The sequence below is a fragment of the Phycodurus eques genome, chromosome 9, assembly GCF_024500275.1.
Source record: "Phycodurus eques isolate BA_2022a chromosome 9, UOR_Pequ_1.1, whole genome shotgun sequence".
In the NCBI taxonomy this organism is placed as follows: domain Eukaryota; kingdom Metazoa; phylum Chordata; class Actinopteri; order Syngnathiformes; family Syngnathidae; genus Phycodurus; species Phycodurus eques.
Window position 1 is genome coordinate 11,665,878 of NC_084533.1, and position 19,122 is coordinate 11,684,999.

General features: G+C 43.6%; 2 protein-coding genes across 4 annotated transcripts in view; one reads left to right on the forward strand and one right to left on the reverse strand.

Moving 5' to 3' along the window:
- The first annotated feature begins 1,146 nt into the window (after window positions 1-1,146).
- LOC133407742 (uncharacterized) lies at window positions 1,147-15,573 on the forward strand. 3 transcript variants are annotated; one of them, XM_061685937.1, is made up of 7 exons: window positions 1,147-1,191; window positions 3,036-3,161; window positions 5,257-5,568; window positions 7,974-8,228; window positions 8,320-8,541; window positions 8,634-8,808; window positions 15,325-15,567. In XM_061685937.1, exons 2-7 carry the CDS (start codon window positions 3,113-3,115, stop codon window positions 15,386-15,388), a joined length of 1,077 nt encoding a protein of 358 aa, XP_061541921.1. In that variant the 5' UTR covers window positions 1,147-1,191; window positions 3,036-3,112; the 3' UTR covers window positions 15,389-15,567. The 3 variants fall into 3 exon arrangements, with proteins under 3 accessions (XP_061541921.1, XP_061541923.1, XP_061541922.1); XM_061685938.1 differs by lacking the exons at window positions 1,147-1,191; window positions 15,325-15,567 and adding an exon at window positions 9,914-9,999 and having other exon boundaries at window positions 2,898-3,161; XM_061685939.1 differs by lacking the exons at window positions 1,147-1,191; window positions 5,257-5,568 and having other exon boundaries at window positions 2,753-3,161; window positions 15,325-15,573.
- A 1,091-nt stretch (window positions 15,574-16,664) lies between these two features.
- cdx1a (caudal type homeobox 1a) overlaps window positions 16,665-19,122 on the reverse strand; it is a 28,068-nt gene continuing 25,610 nt past the window's right edge. Inside the window, exons 5-6 of the mRNA XM_061685571.1 lie at window positions 18,557-18,705; window positions 16,665-18,032 (exon numbers count right to left, since the gene is read on the reverse strand). Of these exons, the coding sequence (XP_061541555.1) occupies window positions 17,832-18,032; window positions 18,557-18,705 (350 nt within the window). The 3' untranslated portion in view covers window positions 16,665-17,831. The remainder of the gene's footprint in view (window positions 18,033-18,556; window positions 18,706-19,122) is intronic.

A 19,122-nucleotide genomic window follows, 5' to 3' on the forward strand; every position in this document is an offset into this window, starting at 1 on the left:
GAAACCATGCTGTTCCTCACAAATAATCACTTCTTTGCTGAGTCTAGCCTCCACTACTCTTTTGCGTAATTTCATAGTGTGGCTCATTAACCTTTTTCCTCTGTTGTTCCCACAAAACAAAACATTGCCCTTGTTCTTAAAAATGGGCACTGTTCCACTTTCCCTCCATTCCTCAGGCACCTTCTCACCTGCTAGAATTCTGTTGAACCACCTGGTCAAAAACTCCACAGCCACCATAGATGCTTCCATACCTCCACAGGTATGTCATCGGGACCAACTGCCTTTCCCTTTTTCATCCTCCATCCGGTTTCATTCCATAAACATGCATGGTAGGTTGATTGAAAATTCTAAATTGCCCATAGGTGTAAATGTGAGTGCGAACGGTTGTTTGTTTATACTGTATGCGCCCTGTGATTGGCTGGCAACCAATTCAGGGTGTACTCTGCCTCTCACCCATATTCAGCTGGGATAAGCTCCACTACGCCCGTGACCCTAGTGAGGATAAGCAGTTCAGAAAATGGATGGATGGATGTTATTGTTTGTGTGGTATTAGTTTCAGCAGACTCTTTGTTTACAAACCAACTAATTTACTGAATGTATTTATTTACAGTATTGTATTTTCTTGTATACTATTTTACCAGAGGAGGGAGCCATAGTATAATAGTGAGCCCTGCGAGGGGAAGTACATGTCCAGCAGCACATTGCAAATCTGATTATTTCTGGCTATTGATCTTGTATGGTTAATCCAAATGAGGAACACTGAATACTTAATATATTGCCTCAAATATATAGAACTGGCCCTCATGAATAATCTTTTTATGTCCTCTTTGACCGAGCGTCATTGCACATCACGTTTGTATGATCATTATCAAGCTCTTGTCCGTGTCACATTTTTTCATGTTACCGTGTTCTTCAAATAGACCCATCCATCCATACATTTTCTGAACCGCTTCTCCTCACAAGGGTTGCGGGCGTGCTGGAGCCTATCCCAGCTATCATCAGGCAGGAGCTGGAGTACACCCTGAACTGGTTGCCAGCCAATCGAAGACAATTTTTAAAATCACATGGAGTATTTTTTTGTGGAACCCTCAAGATAGAACTTCAGAAGTCCTTCAGTGCTTCTAACCTTTGCATTTACTGCACCTTCAGCCAAGCACCTAAAACCATACACTGGAACGACTGAATGTACAGGTACGTCGATTGTATATATTTTCAGATGTGTGCAATGAATATCAATGTAGTCCAAGATATTAAGTTATATCAAAAGATTTAAAATAAAACATCAGAATCAGAATCATCTTTATTTGCCAAGTATGTCCAAAAAACACACAAGGAATTTGTCTCCGGTAGTTGGAGCTGCTCTAGTACGACAAAAGACAGTCAATTGACAGAGAACACTTTTGAGACATAAAGAGAAAAAAAACAGTCACTGAGCAATAAAGTGTTGCTAGTTATCTGGTAATGCCGGTACATTTTATTTTTTTATTTTTTTTTGACAATTGTGCAAAAAGATGCAGTCCTCCAGCACTAAGAGCAGTTCAAAAGACTGATATTGCAATAGTCCGGTGCAATGACCATTGTGCAAAGGGCGCCGGGACTTCAAGCGAATAGTGCGATGATCTGGGACAATGTTGATTGTGCAAATGTTGCAGATATTCCTCAATCAGTGTGCAGATGGAGCAGATGCTATTCTGGCATGAGTGGCCAGTATTGGTCAACAACAGATATGCAAATAGTGCAGCGTGGCGAGACTACTACAGTGAGTGCACAAGTAATGTATAATTGGCCCCACAGAAATGTGACAACAAACTCAAGTAAAAAAATTGGCAGCAGGCTGTAATGGAATTGTAGGTTAGGTGTTTAAGAAGTTGATTGCAAGAAGGAAGAACCTGTTGTAATGTCTGCTAGTTCTAGTTTGCATTGATCGGTAGCGCCTACCCGAGGGAAGGAGCTGGAAGAGCCGGTGACCGGGATGTGGAGGGAGAGAGAGAGAGGATTTTGCACGCTCTTGTCTTAGTTCTGGCAGTGTGCAAGTCCTCAAGAGTGGGTAGGGGGGTACCGACAATCCTTTCAGCAGTTTGATTGTCCGTTGCAGTCGGAGTTTGTCCTTTTTTGTAGCAGCACCAAACCCGACTGTAATGGAAGAACACAGGACTGATTCGATGACCGCTGTGTAGAACTGCCTCAGCAGCTCCCGTCGCAGACCGTGCTTTCTCAAAAGCCGCATGAAGTACATCCTCTGCTGGGCCTTTTTGAGGACGGAGTTGATGTTGGTCACCCACAGTTCCTGAGAGACTGTAATTCCCAGGAACTTGAAGGTCTTGACGGTTGAGACAAGGGAGCTGGACAACGTGAGGGGCAGCTGTGGCGAAGGATGCCTTCTGAAGTCCACGATCATCTCTACAGTCTTGAGCGTGTTCAGCTCCAGGTTGTGTCGGCCGCACCACAGCTCCAGCCGCTCCACTTCCTGTCGATATGCAGACTCGTCACCGTCCTTGATGAGGAAAAGTGTCCTTTTCAAATCTGCAGTAGAAGATATAAAATAAAAGATATAAAAACATAATACAATGCAAAAACAACACAAATAGAGGCAAAACAATACAAAATAAAGGATTTGAACATCAAATAGTGTATGGTATTGTGCAATTTAAGCAGATTGTTCAGAGGTAGTCTCAACACACAGATACGCACGTGTAAACTTAAACTGCATGCTTACTCCTGTCAACTGTTTAGGAGTCAGATGGTGGTAGCCCTGCACTTCTGTCCCTCCGGCCTGACGATAGAAGTGTGAATAGTCCGAGAAGGGTCTTTTATGATGGAGGCAGCCCTCCTGGAGGATTTGCGGAGAGAGCAATGGTGTCTTGGTGGTGATCTCAGCAGTTTTTACAACTTTCAGCAATCGTCTGTGTAAAGGAGCTCCTTAAAGGCTACCTTACATCTTTTTTTTTAAATTTCAATGGATTCCAACATGAAGGCCTTCAGTTGTTGTGTTGATAAAACGAGAAGTAGAACTTCCCTTTTCTTTCTGCCAGCAGTATAGAAAGAAATACAAAACCTGCTCAACACTCTTTCTCGCAACGCTTCGGAGGCAGCTGAGTGGTTCATCAAAGATATGAGAGCTACAGCTGAACTCGTGGTATTGCTCTTCACAGTTTCGCAAGGTCAGACATTTCTTCTTTTTCTTTTACTTTGCTTTGATGGTTGTCAAGCGATTCACTCTTACAGGATATGCAGCAAAAATTAAATCATATGTTTACCTTTAAGTTTGTTGGCTCTATTTCCATTTCTCTTCTAAAATCACAATTTGTTTTTGGAACAGAGATTGTTAAATTGAAGAAAATTTACTTTAGCATGGAAAAATAACAAAGCAATTTTAACTGAATATAAACTATATGGCAATGAAATGATTCATGTTATATATTAAGTAAATATTTACTGACTAATGCTCACCTGCACATAGCAATCTATGCCAAATGTGGTTTATGACAGTTACAGCCAAATTAACACTTTGTTCTTTCTAATTGGTATAATTATCTGTACCCGGGTTCAATCCCCGTCCCCGCCTGTGTGGAGTTTGCATGTTCTCCCCGTGCCTGCGTGGGTTTTCTCCGGGCACTCCGGTTTCCTCCCACATCCCAAAAACATGCATTAATTGGAGACTCTAAATTGTCGGTAGGCATGACTGTGAGTGCGAATGGTTGTTTGTTTCTATGTGCCCTGGGATTGGTTATGTGCCCTGCGATTGGCTGGCAACCAGTTGACAAACAAACAACCATTCGCACTCACATTCACACCTACGGGCAATTTAGAGTCTCCAATTCATGCATGTTTTGGGGATGTGGGAGGAAACCAGAGTGCCCGGAGAAAACCCACACAGACACGGGGAGAACATGCAAACTCCACACAGACGGGGCCGGGGATTTAACCCCGGTCCTCAGAACTGTGAGGCTGACGCTCTAACCAGTCGGCCAATCAGGGACGGTGCTACACCAGGGCTAGTGGGTGCTATAACCCCATCAGAAATACCTGTAACCCCTGTTAAGCCACTCCAGCGACGGCCACGGGCAAACACATGGAGAGGGGCATCAAAATGGGCATTTGGTGGGCATCGATCTCCGTCTCCCTTGACGATCAGTTTTCGTCAGTGCGATCATCACCCGCACCGCCCCTCATCCCACTCCTGATGATCCGGTTTCGGGGGCATAAAAGTTCTGTTGTCGATTGTCATCAGCATTCATCCGGAGAGCATCACTGCAGACAAGTAAGAACACAGAAGAACCAAAGCCTCAGTGTCACATCCATCCATCCATCCATCCATTATCCGTACCTATCCTCACTAGGGTCGAGGGCGTGCTGGAGCCCATCCCAGCTATCTTTGGGCGAGAGTTGGGGTACACCCTGAACTGGTTGTCAGCCAATCGCAGGGCACATAGAAACAAACAAAAATTAACCTACCATGCATGTTTTTGAGATATGGGAGGAAACCGGAGGAGCTGGAGAAAAACCACGCAGACACGGGGAGAACATGCAAAGTCCACACATTCGAAGCCAGATTTCAACCCTGGTCCAGACCTGTGAGGCAGATGTGCTAACCAGTCGTCCACCGTGCCACCGGACACTTTACAGTTGCACAAATTATTCATTCACTCCACAGTCACACCCTAGTGGTGGTAAGCTACTTGTGTAGCTACAGCTGCCCTGGGGCAGTCTGACAGAAGCGTTTATGGCGCCTCCGACCACCACAAAACATCCAACCACACTCATTCATATAACACTGCCTGATCACACAGGGGTCCCTAGATGCCATTGTGGGCCTCCCTCATTTTCATTTTTGAAAGGTGGCAACCCTATCTACAGCCCCTGTTAGCTGTACTGCTGACACAGACACAGGTGACTGGCCCTCTGATTTAAGCCAGTCACCTGTTGATGAACCAAAGTGGCCTCTTCTTTGGTGTTATCCTGGCACGAAAGTTGGAAAGTAGGAATGCTACTTCAATCGTAGATGGTGTGAGGATTACAAATGCCTGGAATATTATAACGTAACTGAAGTCATGAAAAAAAAATCAATTAGTTTCTCAGCCCCTCCCCATGCCTCGTTATCAGCGGGAGAGAAAAAAATCTTGGCACTGTACCTGTCTGTAATGGTCTACACAATCTATGATATGGCAAGATCAATCATTTTTAAATTTGGCTTTTATCTTGTTTTGGAAACGAGCCCTTCACGTAATTGAATGTTTTTTAATTATTCTTTTGTAGGTGTGGGAGAGCCCTGTGATTGCAGAAGAAAAGGAGCTCAGTGTTATGGACCGCTGGGTCAAGAAATAGTCCTCTATTTGATGGACAAAATCACACTTCAGTTTACCTTGATGAAAGAAAAAAAAAATGTACTTAAATGGAGAGAGGGGGAATTGCAGATTAAAGCATCTGAAAGATTTAGCTTCACCCCAAAAGATGGAATGATGAAGATTGAAAACCTGATCAAGAATGATACTAGCAATTATACTCTTTTGGTCTATAACCAAACCGGATTTGAACTTGAGAATCGGAGACTGCAGTTGTTCGTTGAAGGTAAATATAAAAAAAAACAATTTTCTTTTGATTTTATGTGTATCATATGTAACAACACTAGAACTGGGAATACAAAAAAAACCAACAAAGGTCATGAAAACAAAAGGTGCTTACAGTCACGGTGCGGTAGTAGTTAACTTAGCACGTCTGCCTCACAGTCAAGAGGTCTTGATTGTGAACCTCAACTCAGGCCCCCGTGTGTGCCGGTTTATGTTCTTGAGTGGGTTTTCTCCAGATATTCTGGCTTCCTCCTACAGTACATCCCTAAAACGTGGTAGGTTAATTGAAGACTCAAAATTATCCATAAGGTGTAAGTGTGAGTGTAAATACATTTTTGTTGCTATGCGCCTTGTGATTGGCTGGCGACCAATCCGTGGTGTACCCGCCTTTTGCCCAAAGTCAGCGGAGATAGGCTTCAGCTCACCCGCAACCCAAATAATGTCAAGTGCTCTCAAAAATGGATGGATGGTAAGCACACACATAAGCAAATTCAGTCTTTTTGGATTGAAGTAATATCTTCATACAAATCTTGATTTTGTTTGCTTGTAATTCCTGGCAAAAATGTTAGTTTCTGGACTCAACCTGTGCCTTTTCCAAAACATTAACTTTCTTTGTTTTGTTGGGCACGGTGGTCGACTAGTTAGCCTGTGTACCTCATAGTTATGAGGACCCGGGTTCAAATTCGGCCTCGCCTGTGTGGAGTTTGCATGCTCTCCCCGTGCCTCCATGTATTTTCTCTGGGTACTCTGGTTTCCTCCCACATCCCAGAAATATGCGTGCTCGGTTAATTGAAGACTCTAAGTTGCCCATAGGTGTGAATGATTGTTTGTTTATATGTGCCCTGCTGGTGACCAGTTCAGGGTTCAGATCAGTCCTCGCCCGCAGTTAGCTGCGATAGGCTCCAGCGTACCCGGGACCCTAGTGAGGATAAGCGGTGTAAGAAATGGATGAATGTTTTGTTGATGAGAATGTTTGCCTGCTTGCTTAAATGTTTCTGGAAGGCATTTAAATGTTTCTTAGCCAAAATTTAGTCTTTGTCAGAACTGTTCATAATTTTCCTGTGCTGTGCATTAATACAAATTGAACATAACATAATTTAAAAACACTAAAACAATAGCAAAGATGAAAAAGAAGCAAATACAGGTGGGTTTTAAGGATAATGAGGGTGCTAATATGCTCTGGGAGGTCATTCCATAGTTTTGGACCAGCAATAAATCCCGCTAAATTTCCGCTTAGACTTTGGTACCTCCATGAGCAGCGGGTCAGCTGTCCAGATGCACAGGGAAATTGCATTGCATTGCATTGCATAGTAACGTTATATCAAGCTGGGTGACAATATGGCGCCAGGGCATATCACTGTCCAGACTTTGTTTTCTATGGCTTTGCATCCATCCATTCATACATACAACATATTATCATCAGGGCCACGGGTAAACAGGAGCATATCCTAGCTGACTTTAGACGAGAGGCCGCAAATCCTAAATTGGTCACCAGGTAACTTCAGGGCGCATACCTGTACAGACAAACAACCATTCCCACATATGGACAATTTAAATTCTCTAATTGACCTAAGAAACAGGTGTTTGGAATGTGCGAGTAAGCCGGAGTACCCGGCTAAAACCCATGCAAGCACGGGGAGAACTTACTGTACAAACGCACCACAGGAAAGCCTCAGCCCTCGCAACCTCAGAACTGTGCTAACTACTAAGTCACCATGTTGTCATTCAATACAGTATTTCGTTTTTCTTCAACATGAAGACAATTTGCAAAAGAAATATGAAGTAGACGCATATTATTTGCTTTAGCGGGCCATATAAAATGATGCCGTGGGTCGGATATGCTACCTGTGCCTTGCCCAGTCAGCAAACATAAGTCGCAATGACGTTGGCTCGTCATCAAAAGTTCCATCTCATGCAGGGAGAGTGTTTGCTTATTGGAAATAGTAAGATGTCTGAGATGTCGGCATTTAATTGAAAATTACCACACAATGTCCAAACAATTAAAGCTGGAGAGCCCACCAGCGTTGTTCTGCTCCTTTTACATAATTTAGTAATTTTTTTACAAAACATTGTTGGCTGTTAAATCAGATAGACACCAATTTATAGTCTGCGTTAGTCTGTGAAAATCACAGCCAGCTGGGTGAGATATTAAAATGTGGGTAAAGCTGGCAGCCGGCTGGCACACTTGGTTTGTTCCTGCAGGAACACACAACTTAATTACGTGTGACAACAATGTCATTTTCTCCCAATTTAATTGAAATCATAACTTACGTGAAAAATGCTGGTGGCGAACTCTGTATGCTGCCGGTGTTGTGATTAATGCAGCTGGGCACAATTCCTAAGGCCGACGTCGGTGACTGGGTGCTTTGTGCTGACGTTACAAGTTACGTTTGCTGTCTTTCTCAGCTCCTGTGACCTCCATTCATCTAGTCTCGAAGTGTCCGTCCGATGGATTTCAGCAGGTGTCTTGCTCCTCCAAGGGAGGGGACAATCTTCAATACTGGTGGAACCTAAACCAAAAACCACTGCAGCACACTGACCTCGTCTCTGGACATGTTCAGGAAAACAAAATCAGCCTGAAAAAACACGTCTCAGGACAGCTAGTCTGCTCTATTAGAAATAACGTCAGTGAAATCCAGAAAGAAGTTAGTCTATCATGTGGTAAGAAAGGACATATTTATCTGTCAACTATGGTGATGTTAAAATACAGTTTGCTGATTGTTGATGTTTTTGTCTAATTGCTTGCTTGTAGTGTTCATTAACTGCACCTCAAATGGGACTCTCATAACTCAGTGGTTGCCTGAAATCAATAAAGCCCTGTGTGACAATCCCACCTCAGGATCCAAGACCCCTCAAAGTAAAAGTAAGAATTATTTGCCTATAATGAGCGGCATTCTCTCAGCACTGGTGATCCTCTTAATGATTGGATTGGCGGTTGTCTTCATGCAAAAGAAAAAGAAAAGCGATAGAAAAGGTACAGATTTTGGCAATTTGTGGTTTGAAATGTTTTTTTTTTTTTTTTACTATATTTTTTATGAATTCTCAATTTTCTGTCTTTGATGAAAGATGAAGAGGAATTGGTGTACACTGACATCAGGATCGTTGATCATCCGAGGAGGTCAATGAAAGTGAGAGAAGAAGTGGAGGTGGAGTACGGCCAAGTAAAGTTTTCCGAGCAACCTCGTCGAACTGTTGCGATGAAAGATGATGGAACTGTTTATGCCCAAGTCCGCAGAGACAGGTGATATTTTTTCTTTTGTATTTATTTTGTACAAAAGCTCAAGAGTACATGGCCGAGGTGTTATAAAACCAAAAAGCCTATGACATATTCAATGTGACTTTTTACTGAATGTACTGAACTCCTCAGCCATGATATGAGTACTTAATAAAGTTCTGAATTAGGAATGCAAGAAAATGTTGTGTTCTTAATCTAAACAAGTTATCTGTTTCCTTTGTTAAGTGTTCTTTTTCTCTTTTGCCAAGTGATTATCAGTGAGAAGGGTTGATTGAAACAAGCAGTCATCAAACAAAAGACATTCAAACTCTGGCCAAATTGTGAATTAAAGTGAATCTTTATTTTGTGAAAGGATATCTGCTGGCTGGAAATGACTCAATACAGTGTCAAAGACTTTCAGAAGTTGCCTAAAAATATTTGCCCTTTTTGGTGGTTAAAAAGCCCCTCCCTGGGTTGGATGAGATCTGCCCGGAGTTTCTAAAGGCTCTGGATATTGTGGGGCTGTCTTGGTTGACATGCCTCTGCAACAATGAGTGGAGATCCTTGGGATTGGGAGAGGGGGGTGGCGGTCCCGCTTTTTAAGAAGGGGGACTGGTTGTGTTCCAACTAAAGGGAGATCGTACTCCTCAGCCTCCCTAGTAAGGTCTACACTGGTGTTCTGGAGAAGAGGGTCCATCGCAAAGCCTAATTTCGGGGGGACCGAACCGAACCAGGGATGGAGGTGGGATTACTTAATGTTTCTCGGCTGGCCTGGGGACACAATATGTAAACACATGTTTATATATGTACATAACCTTATCAACCACTGACCTTGGATGAAAATAATTAGACTTCCTTTTTGACATATGAGATAAATCCATCCATTGAACGTTTAACGTTATAATCAAATTATTTTTGTCTCGTAAAGGAGGGCCACTCTCTTTTTATATTCAGAAACTTTAGGAAAAATTACAAAAACCTCTAATCAATCTCTCTGTTCTGGAATGTTTGCTACATTGATGAAATAAGAGTTCGAGATTACAGCAGTTAATTGTTGCACTCAAAAACTGCGCAGGAAACTCATTTTGGCCGCTTGTATCCGGGATCTTGTTCTTTTGGTCACGACCCACAGCTCGTCTCATCCCCGACCTGGAGAGGGCACACCACCCTTTTCTGACTGACGACCATGGTCTCACATTTGGAGGTGCTGATTCTCATCCCAGCCGCTTCACACTCGGCTGCGAACCGCTCTAGTGAGAGTTGGAGATCATGGCCTGATGAAGCCAACAGAACCACATCATCTGCCAAAAGCAGAGATGCAATACTGAGGACACGAAACCAGACCCCATCTACGCCTCGGCTGCGCCTAGAAATTCTGTCCATAAAAGTTATGAACAGAATCGGTGACAAAGAGCAGACTTGGTGGACTCCAACCCTCACCGGAAACGAGTCCGACTTAGTGCTGGCAATGCGGACCAAACTCTGACACCAGTCATACAGGGATCGAACAGCCCGTATCAGGGGGTTCGGTACCCCATACTCCCGAAGCAACCCCCACAGGACCCCCCGAGGGACACGGTTGACTTGAGTCCACAAAACATGTAGACTGGTTGGGCGAACTTCCATGCACGCTCGCGGACCCTGCCGAGGGTGAAGAGCTGGTCCACTGTTCCACGGCCAGGACGAAAACCACACTGCTCCTCCTGAATCCGAGAATCGACTTCCAGACGGACCCTCCTCTCCAGCACCCCTGAATAGACCTTACCAGGGAGGCTGAGGAGTGTGATCCCCCTGTAGTTGGAACACACCCTCCGGTCCCGCTTCATAAAAAGGGGGACCACCACCCCAGTCTGCCAATCCAGAGACACTGTCCCCGATGTCCACGCGATGTTGCAGAGGCATGTCAACCAGGACAGCCGCACAACATCCAGAGCCTTCAGGAACTCCGAGCGAATATCATCCACCCCCAGGACCTTGCCACCTCGGTGACCTCAACCCCAGAGATAGGAGAGCCTGCCTCAGAGACCCCAGACTCTGCTTCCATCGGAAGGCATGTCGGTGAGGAGGTCTTCGAAGTATTATCCCCATCGACTCACAAACGTCCCGAGCCGAGGTCAGGAGCGCCCCATCCCCACTATACACAGTGTTGATGTTGCATTGCTTTCTCCTCCTGAGACGCTGGATGGTGGACCAGAATTTCTTCGAAGCTGTCCGGAGGTCATTCTCCATGGCTTCACCGAACGTCTCCCACGCCCGAGTTTTTGCCTCAGTGACCACCAAAGCTGCATTCCGCTTGGCCAGCCAGTACCCATCAGCTGCCTCAGGAGTCCCACAGGCCAAAAAGGCCCGATAGGACTCCTTCTTCAGTTTGATGGCATCCTTCACCGCAGGTGTCCACCAACGGGTTCGGGGATTGTTGCCATGACAGGCACTGACTACCTTACGGCCACAGCTCCGGTCAGCTGCCTCGGCAATAGAGGCGTGGAACATGGTCCACTCGGACTCAATGTCCCTGCCTTCCTCGAGAATTGGATGAAGTTCTGCCGGAGGTCGGAGTTGAAACTCCTTCTAACAGGGGATTCTGCCAGATGTTCCCAGCGGACCCTCTCAATAGGTTTGGGCATGCCAGGTCGGAACAGCATCTTCCTCCACCAATGGAGCCAACTCCCCACCAGGTGGTGATCAGTCCGCAAGTCCGATGACACGACCACAAAGTCGATCATCGAACGGCGACCTAGGGTGTCCTGGACACTCTTATGCCTGGACATGGTGTTCGTTATGGACAATCCGTGGTGAGCACAGAACTCCGATAACAGAACACCACTTGGGTTCTGATCGGTGGGGCTGTTCCTCCCAATCACGCCGTTGCAGGTCTCACTTTCATTGCCCACTTGAGCATTGAAGTCCCCCAGTAGAACAATTGAGTCCCCAGTGGGAGCGCACTCCAGCAACCCCACCAAGGACTCCAAAAAGGGTCGGTACTCTGAACTTTTGTTTGGTGCATAGGCACAAACAACAGTCAGGACCCATCCCCCCACCCGAAGGTGGAGTGAGGCTACCCTCTCGTCCACCGGAGTGAATCACAATGTACAGGCACCGAGCCGTGGGCAATAAGTATACCCAGAGTGGAAAAGAGTCCAACCCCTCTCAAGAGGACTGGAACCAGAGCCCAAGCCGTGTGCGGAGCCGAGCCCAACTATATCTATTCGGAACTTCTTGAACTCACAAACCAGCTTGGGCTCCTTCCCTGCCAGAGAGTCGTCAAGGTTCCCGTCTTCGGCCACCCCACAGCTCACACTGCACCGACCCCGATGGCCCCTCCCACAGGTGGTGAGCCCATGGGAAGGGGGACCCACATTACCCTTTCGGGCTGTGCCCGGCCGGGCCCCATGAGTGCAGGCCTCGCTTTCGAGCCCCACCTCCAGGCTTGGCTCCAGAGGGGGGCCCCGGTGACCCGCGTCCGGGCAAAGGAAAATCCATTAATTTTATTCTTCATCGGGTTTCTGGAGCCGTGCTTTGTCTGGTCCCTCACCTAGGACCCGTTTGCCATGGGTGACCCTACCAGGGGCGTGAAGCCCCAGACAACTTAGCACCTAGGATCATTGGGACACACAAACCCCTCCACCACGATAAGGTGACAGCGCCTTGCATGCATTTCAAAGGAGTAAATGGTTTACTGAACTTTCTTTTGACTTGTTTTAAACAGCGTGTGTGCCGAACCTTTGGTCGGCATCTTAACCTAACCCTGCACACCAAAAGGGGCTTTGATGAGTGGAAACCCAGATTTCTAGGTTAGTTTAAGGTCCAGATGACATAAATCAGGCTTCCTGTGACCATCTGGCTCAGCGGGGCAGCAGGGAGGAATGCCGGATTTATCAGTTGTGGGGGTTAATGCTGGCATCTTGTTCCATCAGGGCGTATTCGCTACAAATCTGATGACATCAGTTCACTTCTAGCATGGGAGTATTCTTCAGAACAAGGGGTTCTTGTGGTTTTTCTGATTAGACAACGTTTCCACGTTCATATATCAGATATTACAAATTGCCTGGAGATTGTTGATTGGTGTTAGATCAAATATAAAAAAAAAAAAACAGAACTCGAATGAGAATGGTAACCGCTAGTAAGAATCTTGAACATGTCTTCTTGTGTAATTTTACATTATTATGTAATTATGTTTTGCGGCACGGCCGACTGGTTAGAACGTCTGCCTCACAGTTCTGAGGACCGGGATTCAATCCCCAGCCCCGCCTGTGTGGCGTTTGCATGTTCTCCCCGTGCCTGCGTGGGTTTTCTCCGGGCACTCCGGTTTCCTCCCACATTCTAAACACATGCATTAATTGGAGACTCTGTTTGTACAAACAAATTTTTGTTTGCACTGTGGATAAGTGATATTCCTGTGACTTGGCAGCTGCTGAAAGTAACTAAAAATTTACTTTTTTCTAACTTAGTTACCTTTGAAATCAAGTAATCAGCAAAGTAACTAAGTTACTTTTAAGCTCAAGTAATCAGTAAAGTAACTAAGATACTTTTTCAAAGTAACTGTGGCAACACTGGGTGTGACACACCGTATCTATAGCAAAAGAATTGAACAGTAGACTTAATTTGTACAACATGGTTCCCCTTTCACCCTCGAACTTGTGAGTTCTCGCATCCATACATAGAGGACCGAAGACACTTATGCAGCACCAATTCTGGGCCCGACCAGTACTGAAGATTTGGTCTCAGTGGTTGCTGATGTGTTGGGCGAGGATCATGCAGTCAATCTTTCGCCAGTGCAGAAGGATTCTTAGCCCATGCCACCCCCAAGCACATGAGGCCCAGACACCCACCCCGTCTGGTTCAGCCAAAGCACTCAGGCACATCACAAGGGTGCTGGCTCTGGCAGGCGCCTAGAACCAAAGGTTGCTGAGCTGTTGTTACGGACCCCACTGCTTTTCATGTCGTATTTAGTCCTGGTTGAACGAAAATCTCACTAGCCAATGTAGACATGGATGCTGCCATCCTATGTTTGCACTCCCACTGTCAATCATGAACAGATCGGGTGATTGGGTGAGCGAATGTGTTTTGTTAGAACTTCTGCCTACCCACAACTTCTTCACAACTAGTTTATGTTTTTTGGTGTGATTACAGGTGACATTAACCGGTTGTTGTCTAAATTAAAGAGCTGTTACAATACAGTAAATATCATACATACTGTAGGCAGTAGCCTATTTTTACCACAAATTTTTTTTTTATCTTGTTTTTGACAAGTTACAACCACGAGTAAGTGAATTCGCGAATGCTGAACCGTGAACATGCAGGGGTCCACTGTAGAACAGTGAACATTACTGATGATGCCAATTTGATATTTTAATAAAATTGACAAATTCTGGCAAGCAACAGATGGTGGAATGCATGCACAGTCTCCTTCTTCAAATACTTCAGTTTTTGAAATATTTTGCAACCTTCACATTTAAGAAGAATGTGCTTGTCCTCCAAATATGGAACAACAAATAATACCAGGCAATATGATCAGACCGAGTCCACAGTAGTTCCTGATTAAGTCCAGCCACAATTATTGCACAATGATTAGATTTATAAGAAAAAAAAATGTCATCGTGAACATTGTGAAAAAACCTAAAAAAATAAATACATTCGGAGCATGTTACCATGTCCTATCTGCCTTTGGTCATGGGCGTTGTCAAACCTTTGCTCTCTCTATGGCAAGATAGGCTTGATTTATTTATTTATTTTTTAAAAACTGTATCACCCTTTGCAACATGACCCATTTTTTTACATGGAGATAAAATGCTACACATTGTGTTTGTGTGAATAATATAATTCACCACTGCAGAAACACCTTGATTCTTTCTTGACTTTGACTTTTTGACTATGATTGATTTGGTTTGGTCTTTTGGGGTCAAAGTTCGACAATCCTGGTCAACCCTTTAGCTGATTCACAGCCCCATCTAACATGTTTATGGTCTGTGATCGTTGTAATGTCCTCAAACACCCACTTGAGATTATTTTTAACTGAATGCTCTCCTTAAAACTCAGTTGAACTTTTGACTGACATAATCTACCGAGCAAATAATTGATAACACAACGCCAGTGTCATAAAGCAGCTCCAACAGTTGTGTGCCATTTTATCTTCATCTTCTGTGTTGTGTTAAGTCCACCACAGTGTGTAACATTCTCTCAGACATTTATTTTTCATCTTATATTTAAATGTTTTAAAAAGTTGGATTTTGGAAACTGTGCTCTGCTTAACCTATAAAAGCTTTGACTGAGCGGCAATTAAATAAATTGAATCTTATGTTGCGACACATTCATGTGATCAGACTCTATCATGCCAAAGATATAAAACTATAAACCCACACTCGTGGCTTGAGACATGATCTTTGATGTAGCTTCAATCTTTATATACTGTACATGCTTTGGAGACCACTGAGTTAATGTTGCATGTTGTACAACTCAAACCTTTTTTTTTTATTTTCAAAATGTTTTTAAAGGTACTGATTGTTGTCCTATCCATCCATTTTCTGTACCACTTCTCCTCACTAGGGTTGCGGGCGTGCTGGAGCCTATCCCTGCCTATCCCAGCTATCTTCGGGCGAACTTCATTTAAATGACAGCATGTAGTTTTTAGTTCAAATGCGGACACGTAGGGGAATTCCAACTTTATGAACCTCATCGAACATTTCTACAGTATTTCAAATTCTAAAAGAGTCACTAATGGTGTTGACTTGCCTGAATCCTGCGTGGGCAGCATGGGTTCAGTTCCCACTCAGTGACAGTGTGACTATCGAGTGTCTATCTTTGGAATTGCCTTGTGAACGACTGGCGACCAGTCCAGGCTGTATTCTGTGTTTTGCCCAGAGCTGGCTTCAAGGTACCCACAACCCTGGATAGGATAAGACAGTGGTTCTTAAAATCTCGTACCACCTGGGTCCACTCCTTGGCCGCTGTGACCCTGAGCAGGATACTGAACCTCCAGTTGCTCCTGATGAAGAAACAGTGTTAAAGTGCTTTGAGTACCTTGAAGGTAGAAAAGCACTACACAAGTGAAAGCCCATTTACTAAAATGCACAGGCATAGTAGACGAAGTGTTAATAAAAATTGAGAAAGTTTTTTTCTAAGAAATATATAAAATGTTATTGTAAGACACTGTAATGTTATTCACAGTTTCAACATTAACACTGCAGTTAAATATAGGAAAGTTAAAGAAAAGACTTAAATAATGATTCAATTCAAACTTATTGCAGATGAAAATGAAAATATATACAGTACCTTAATAAATGTTTTAAACAGATCAAATTCAAATGTATTGAATTTTAACGTTAAATACAACAGAACTGTCCTTAACAAAAGGATTGTAAAAACGTTAAAGCTTTCCTCATGTAATATGCAGTTTCAACTTTTAATGCAGTGATTCTTTTGTGTAAAATTACATGGAGCCCACATACCACTAGTATACATGACACACTTTGAGAATCACAAAGTTAAAATTAATATGTATAGTTCTAAAGAACTCCAAACAAATAATTGCAATGACCTTGTTTACTGCTCAGCAAAACATGTTTTATTAAGAAAACTGAAACGCTTTAACATGTAAACCCTTTTCCACAAGACATTAGCAAGATGACTCATTGGTCTTTTGGCAAAGGTGGAGCATTCAAATGTGCAACTTTTGAAATATTTCCTTCCTCTTTTTAAACCGAAAGATGAGAGGAAGCTGTTTGAAGTAGTCTGCAGCAGTCTTACACGTACAGTCCTAACTTCTGACGTAAACAAGTTAAACATTCATACAAAAAAAGACAAGAAGCGATAAAGGCAGTGACTTTTTTTTTTTTTTTTTTTTTTACTTCAAATCATGCAATAGCTGAATATGGAATATAGTGTGAGTGTGTGTGTGCGTGCGTGCGTGCGTGCGTGCATGTGGTGTAAAGGCCGCTCGCTCCTCAGTCACATGCTCTTGAGCAATCTGTGGTTGCTCGTCAGGATGTGGCTTTCTAAAACTTCTCCATTAGCCCAAAACTTTGCACCTTTCATCCAAGGTCACTGGTGTGCTGCAGCCTATCCCTTTCACGAATGTTTTCTTCCTTTCAAATCCACACATTCTGTACACATTCACCACACAAACAAACTTTTTACATTTGTAATATATTCAAGTCTTAATATAAAAACTGAACTCGTGAAATACTGCGCAGTTGCTTTTCTCACTTATTTTCTGTAGCAAAATGGATGTAAAAACTCATCTTTTCTTAATTGTGACAAATGAAGCATTCTCGGTTCTCACTTTCTGTTTCCAATACATACAAATATTATTTGACTGCGTCAAACTGGGCGGCACGGCACCGACTGGTTAACACATCTGCCTCACAGTTCTGAAGACCCGAGTTCAAATCCGGCCTCGCCTGTGTGGAGTTTGCATGTTCTCCCCGTGTCTGTGTGGGTTTTCTCCGGGTACTTCGGTTTCCCCCCCACATCCCAAAAACATGTGTGGTAGGTTAATTGACAACTCTAAATTGCCCGTAGGTGTGATTGTGTGTGCGAATGGTTGTTTGTTTATATGTGCCCTGCGATTGGCTGGTGACCAGTTCAGGGCGTCAGAAGATAGCTGGGATAGGCTCCTGCACGCCTGCGACCCTAGTGAGGAGAAGCCGTATGGAAAATGGATGGATGCATCAAAATGAGCGCCAAGTCTGTTATGTCACTGTGTTATCTCCTTATGTGCTCTAGTGCAATTCACATTGTTACATATAGAGCGCATAGCAAACAGAAAAAGTCTTTGCTGCTTCGCAGACACATAATATCTGAACTTATATAGAAATCCCAACATTGTCAAACATTGTTTTTAAGTTTTTCTTCATCGTGACTATTTCCAAATTAAAGCATGTATGGTTGCATTTATTAATTTGAGGTCTTAACAGTATCTGTGGGCTGATCCACATTCACAGATTAAAGTTGTCAGATAGTTCATTTCCGACTAATGCCCTTATTGTGAAATGCATTTTGCCATTTCACTGATCACTTCTTTCATTCTGTAGAATAAAGAAAAAGTTTTATTGTCATATGAACTCCATCTTGTATCCTTCTGATAAAGCACTGGATGGAATGATGCTGCTTGGGCTTGATGCGTTGTGGCCATCAATGGATCCAGTGGGCACAGGTGGGGTGGAGGTGGACGTGGTGGGCTGCTGGGAATCTTGCTGCTTCTTCTTGTTTATCTTCCTTTCTTTGGCACGTCTGTTCTGAAACCAGATCTTCACCTGACAACGATAGCAGTTTAACGGTTACTAGCATTTAATTCAAAATGTATGCACTTGGAAAAAAAAAATCATCACAAAAATTCAAGATGTTTAAATTATTTTAGCATTGTCAGCCCTGATTTTCGCCTGTTTAGCTTTTACACCCTTTTAGTGGCCAACCATATTCAATGGGTATTTAGACGCTACCAGCTAAGCTAAAGGCTAAGATGCACAAAATAAAAATAAAATATATTACCACAGGTCATTGGAATTTTCGAGACAACAATAGAAAATTAATATTTGTTATATTTGTGCATATTAGCATTGCTTGCGTGACAAAGTAACGGTCTGTATTTACACAGCTTATTCTTTTAAGTATGATATGATGATGTTAGCCACATCTTAAAAGGGGCAGTAAAATTTTGAATATTCATTTTCCAAATAGTGTATATGAACACTAAAAATAACGGCCCTCTTCATCATCAGCCTGTGAAAAGACTTAAGCATACTGTACATCAATTCGCCGCTGTGTCCTGCGTCCTCACCTGTCTTTCGGAGAGGTTCAGTGTCATGGACAGCTCAGACTTGCGCCTCATTGTGATGTAGCGGTTTAACTGAAACTCAGTCTCCAGCTGCTGGCGCTGGTGGTCCGTGTACACAACCCTGTATTTGTCCTTTGTGCGAGTCTTTCCTCCTGTACCATATAAAACAAGTCCAATTAATGACCATCATTTAAATTGGAGCCCTCTGGGACAACTCAGGACACTGGAGAGACCAACAGCACCATCCGTCACATGACGTCACTTGCTGCTATGCATAATTTGGGAACAATCATTTGTGTCCCCATAGGGTTGACCTGAAGCCTGCCTATCCAGCTGATTTACACCTTGGATTTGTCGTAAACACAATCACATATAGAATTACAGTACAACTCTTCAAACGCACAATCTCACCAAAGGACAAGTTAGAGTTCAGTCAACCTTTCATGTCTTTGGAACGTGGGAGGAAGCCTGCGTAGAAAAACCATGCAAGCACAGGCAGAGCCTAGATTCGAACCTCGCACCTCCACACGATGAGGCAGTTATGCTAATGACTCAACCACTCTGGTCAA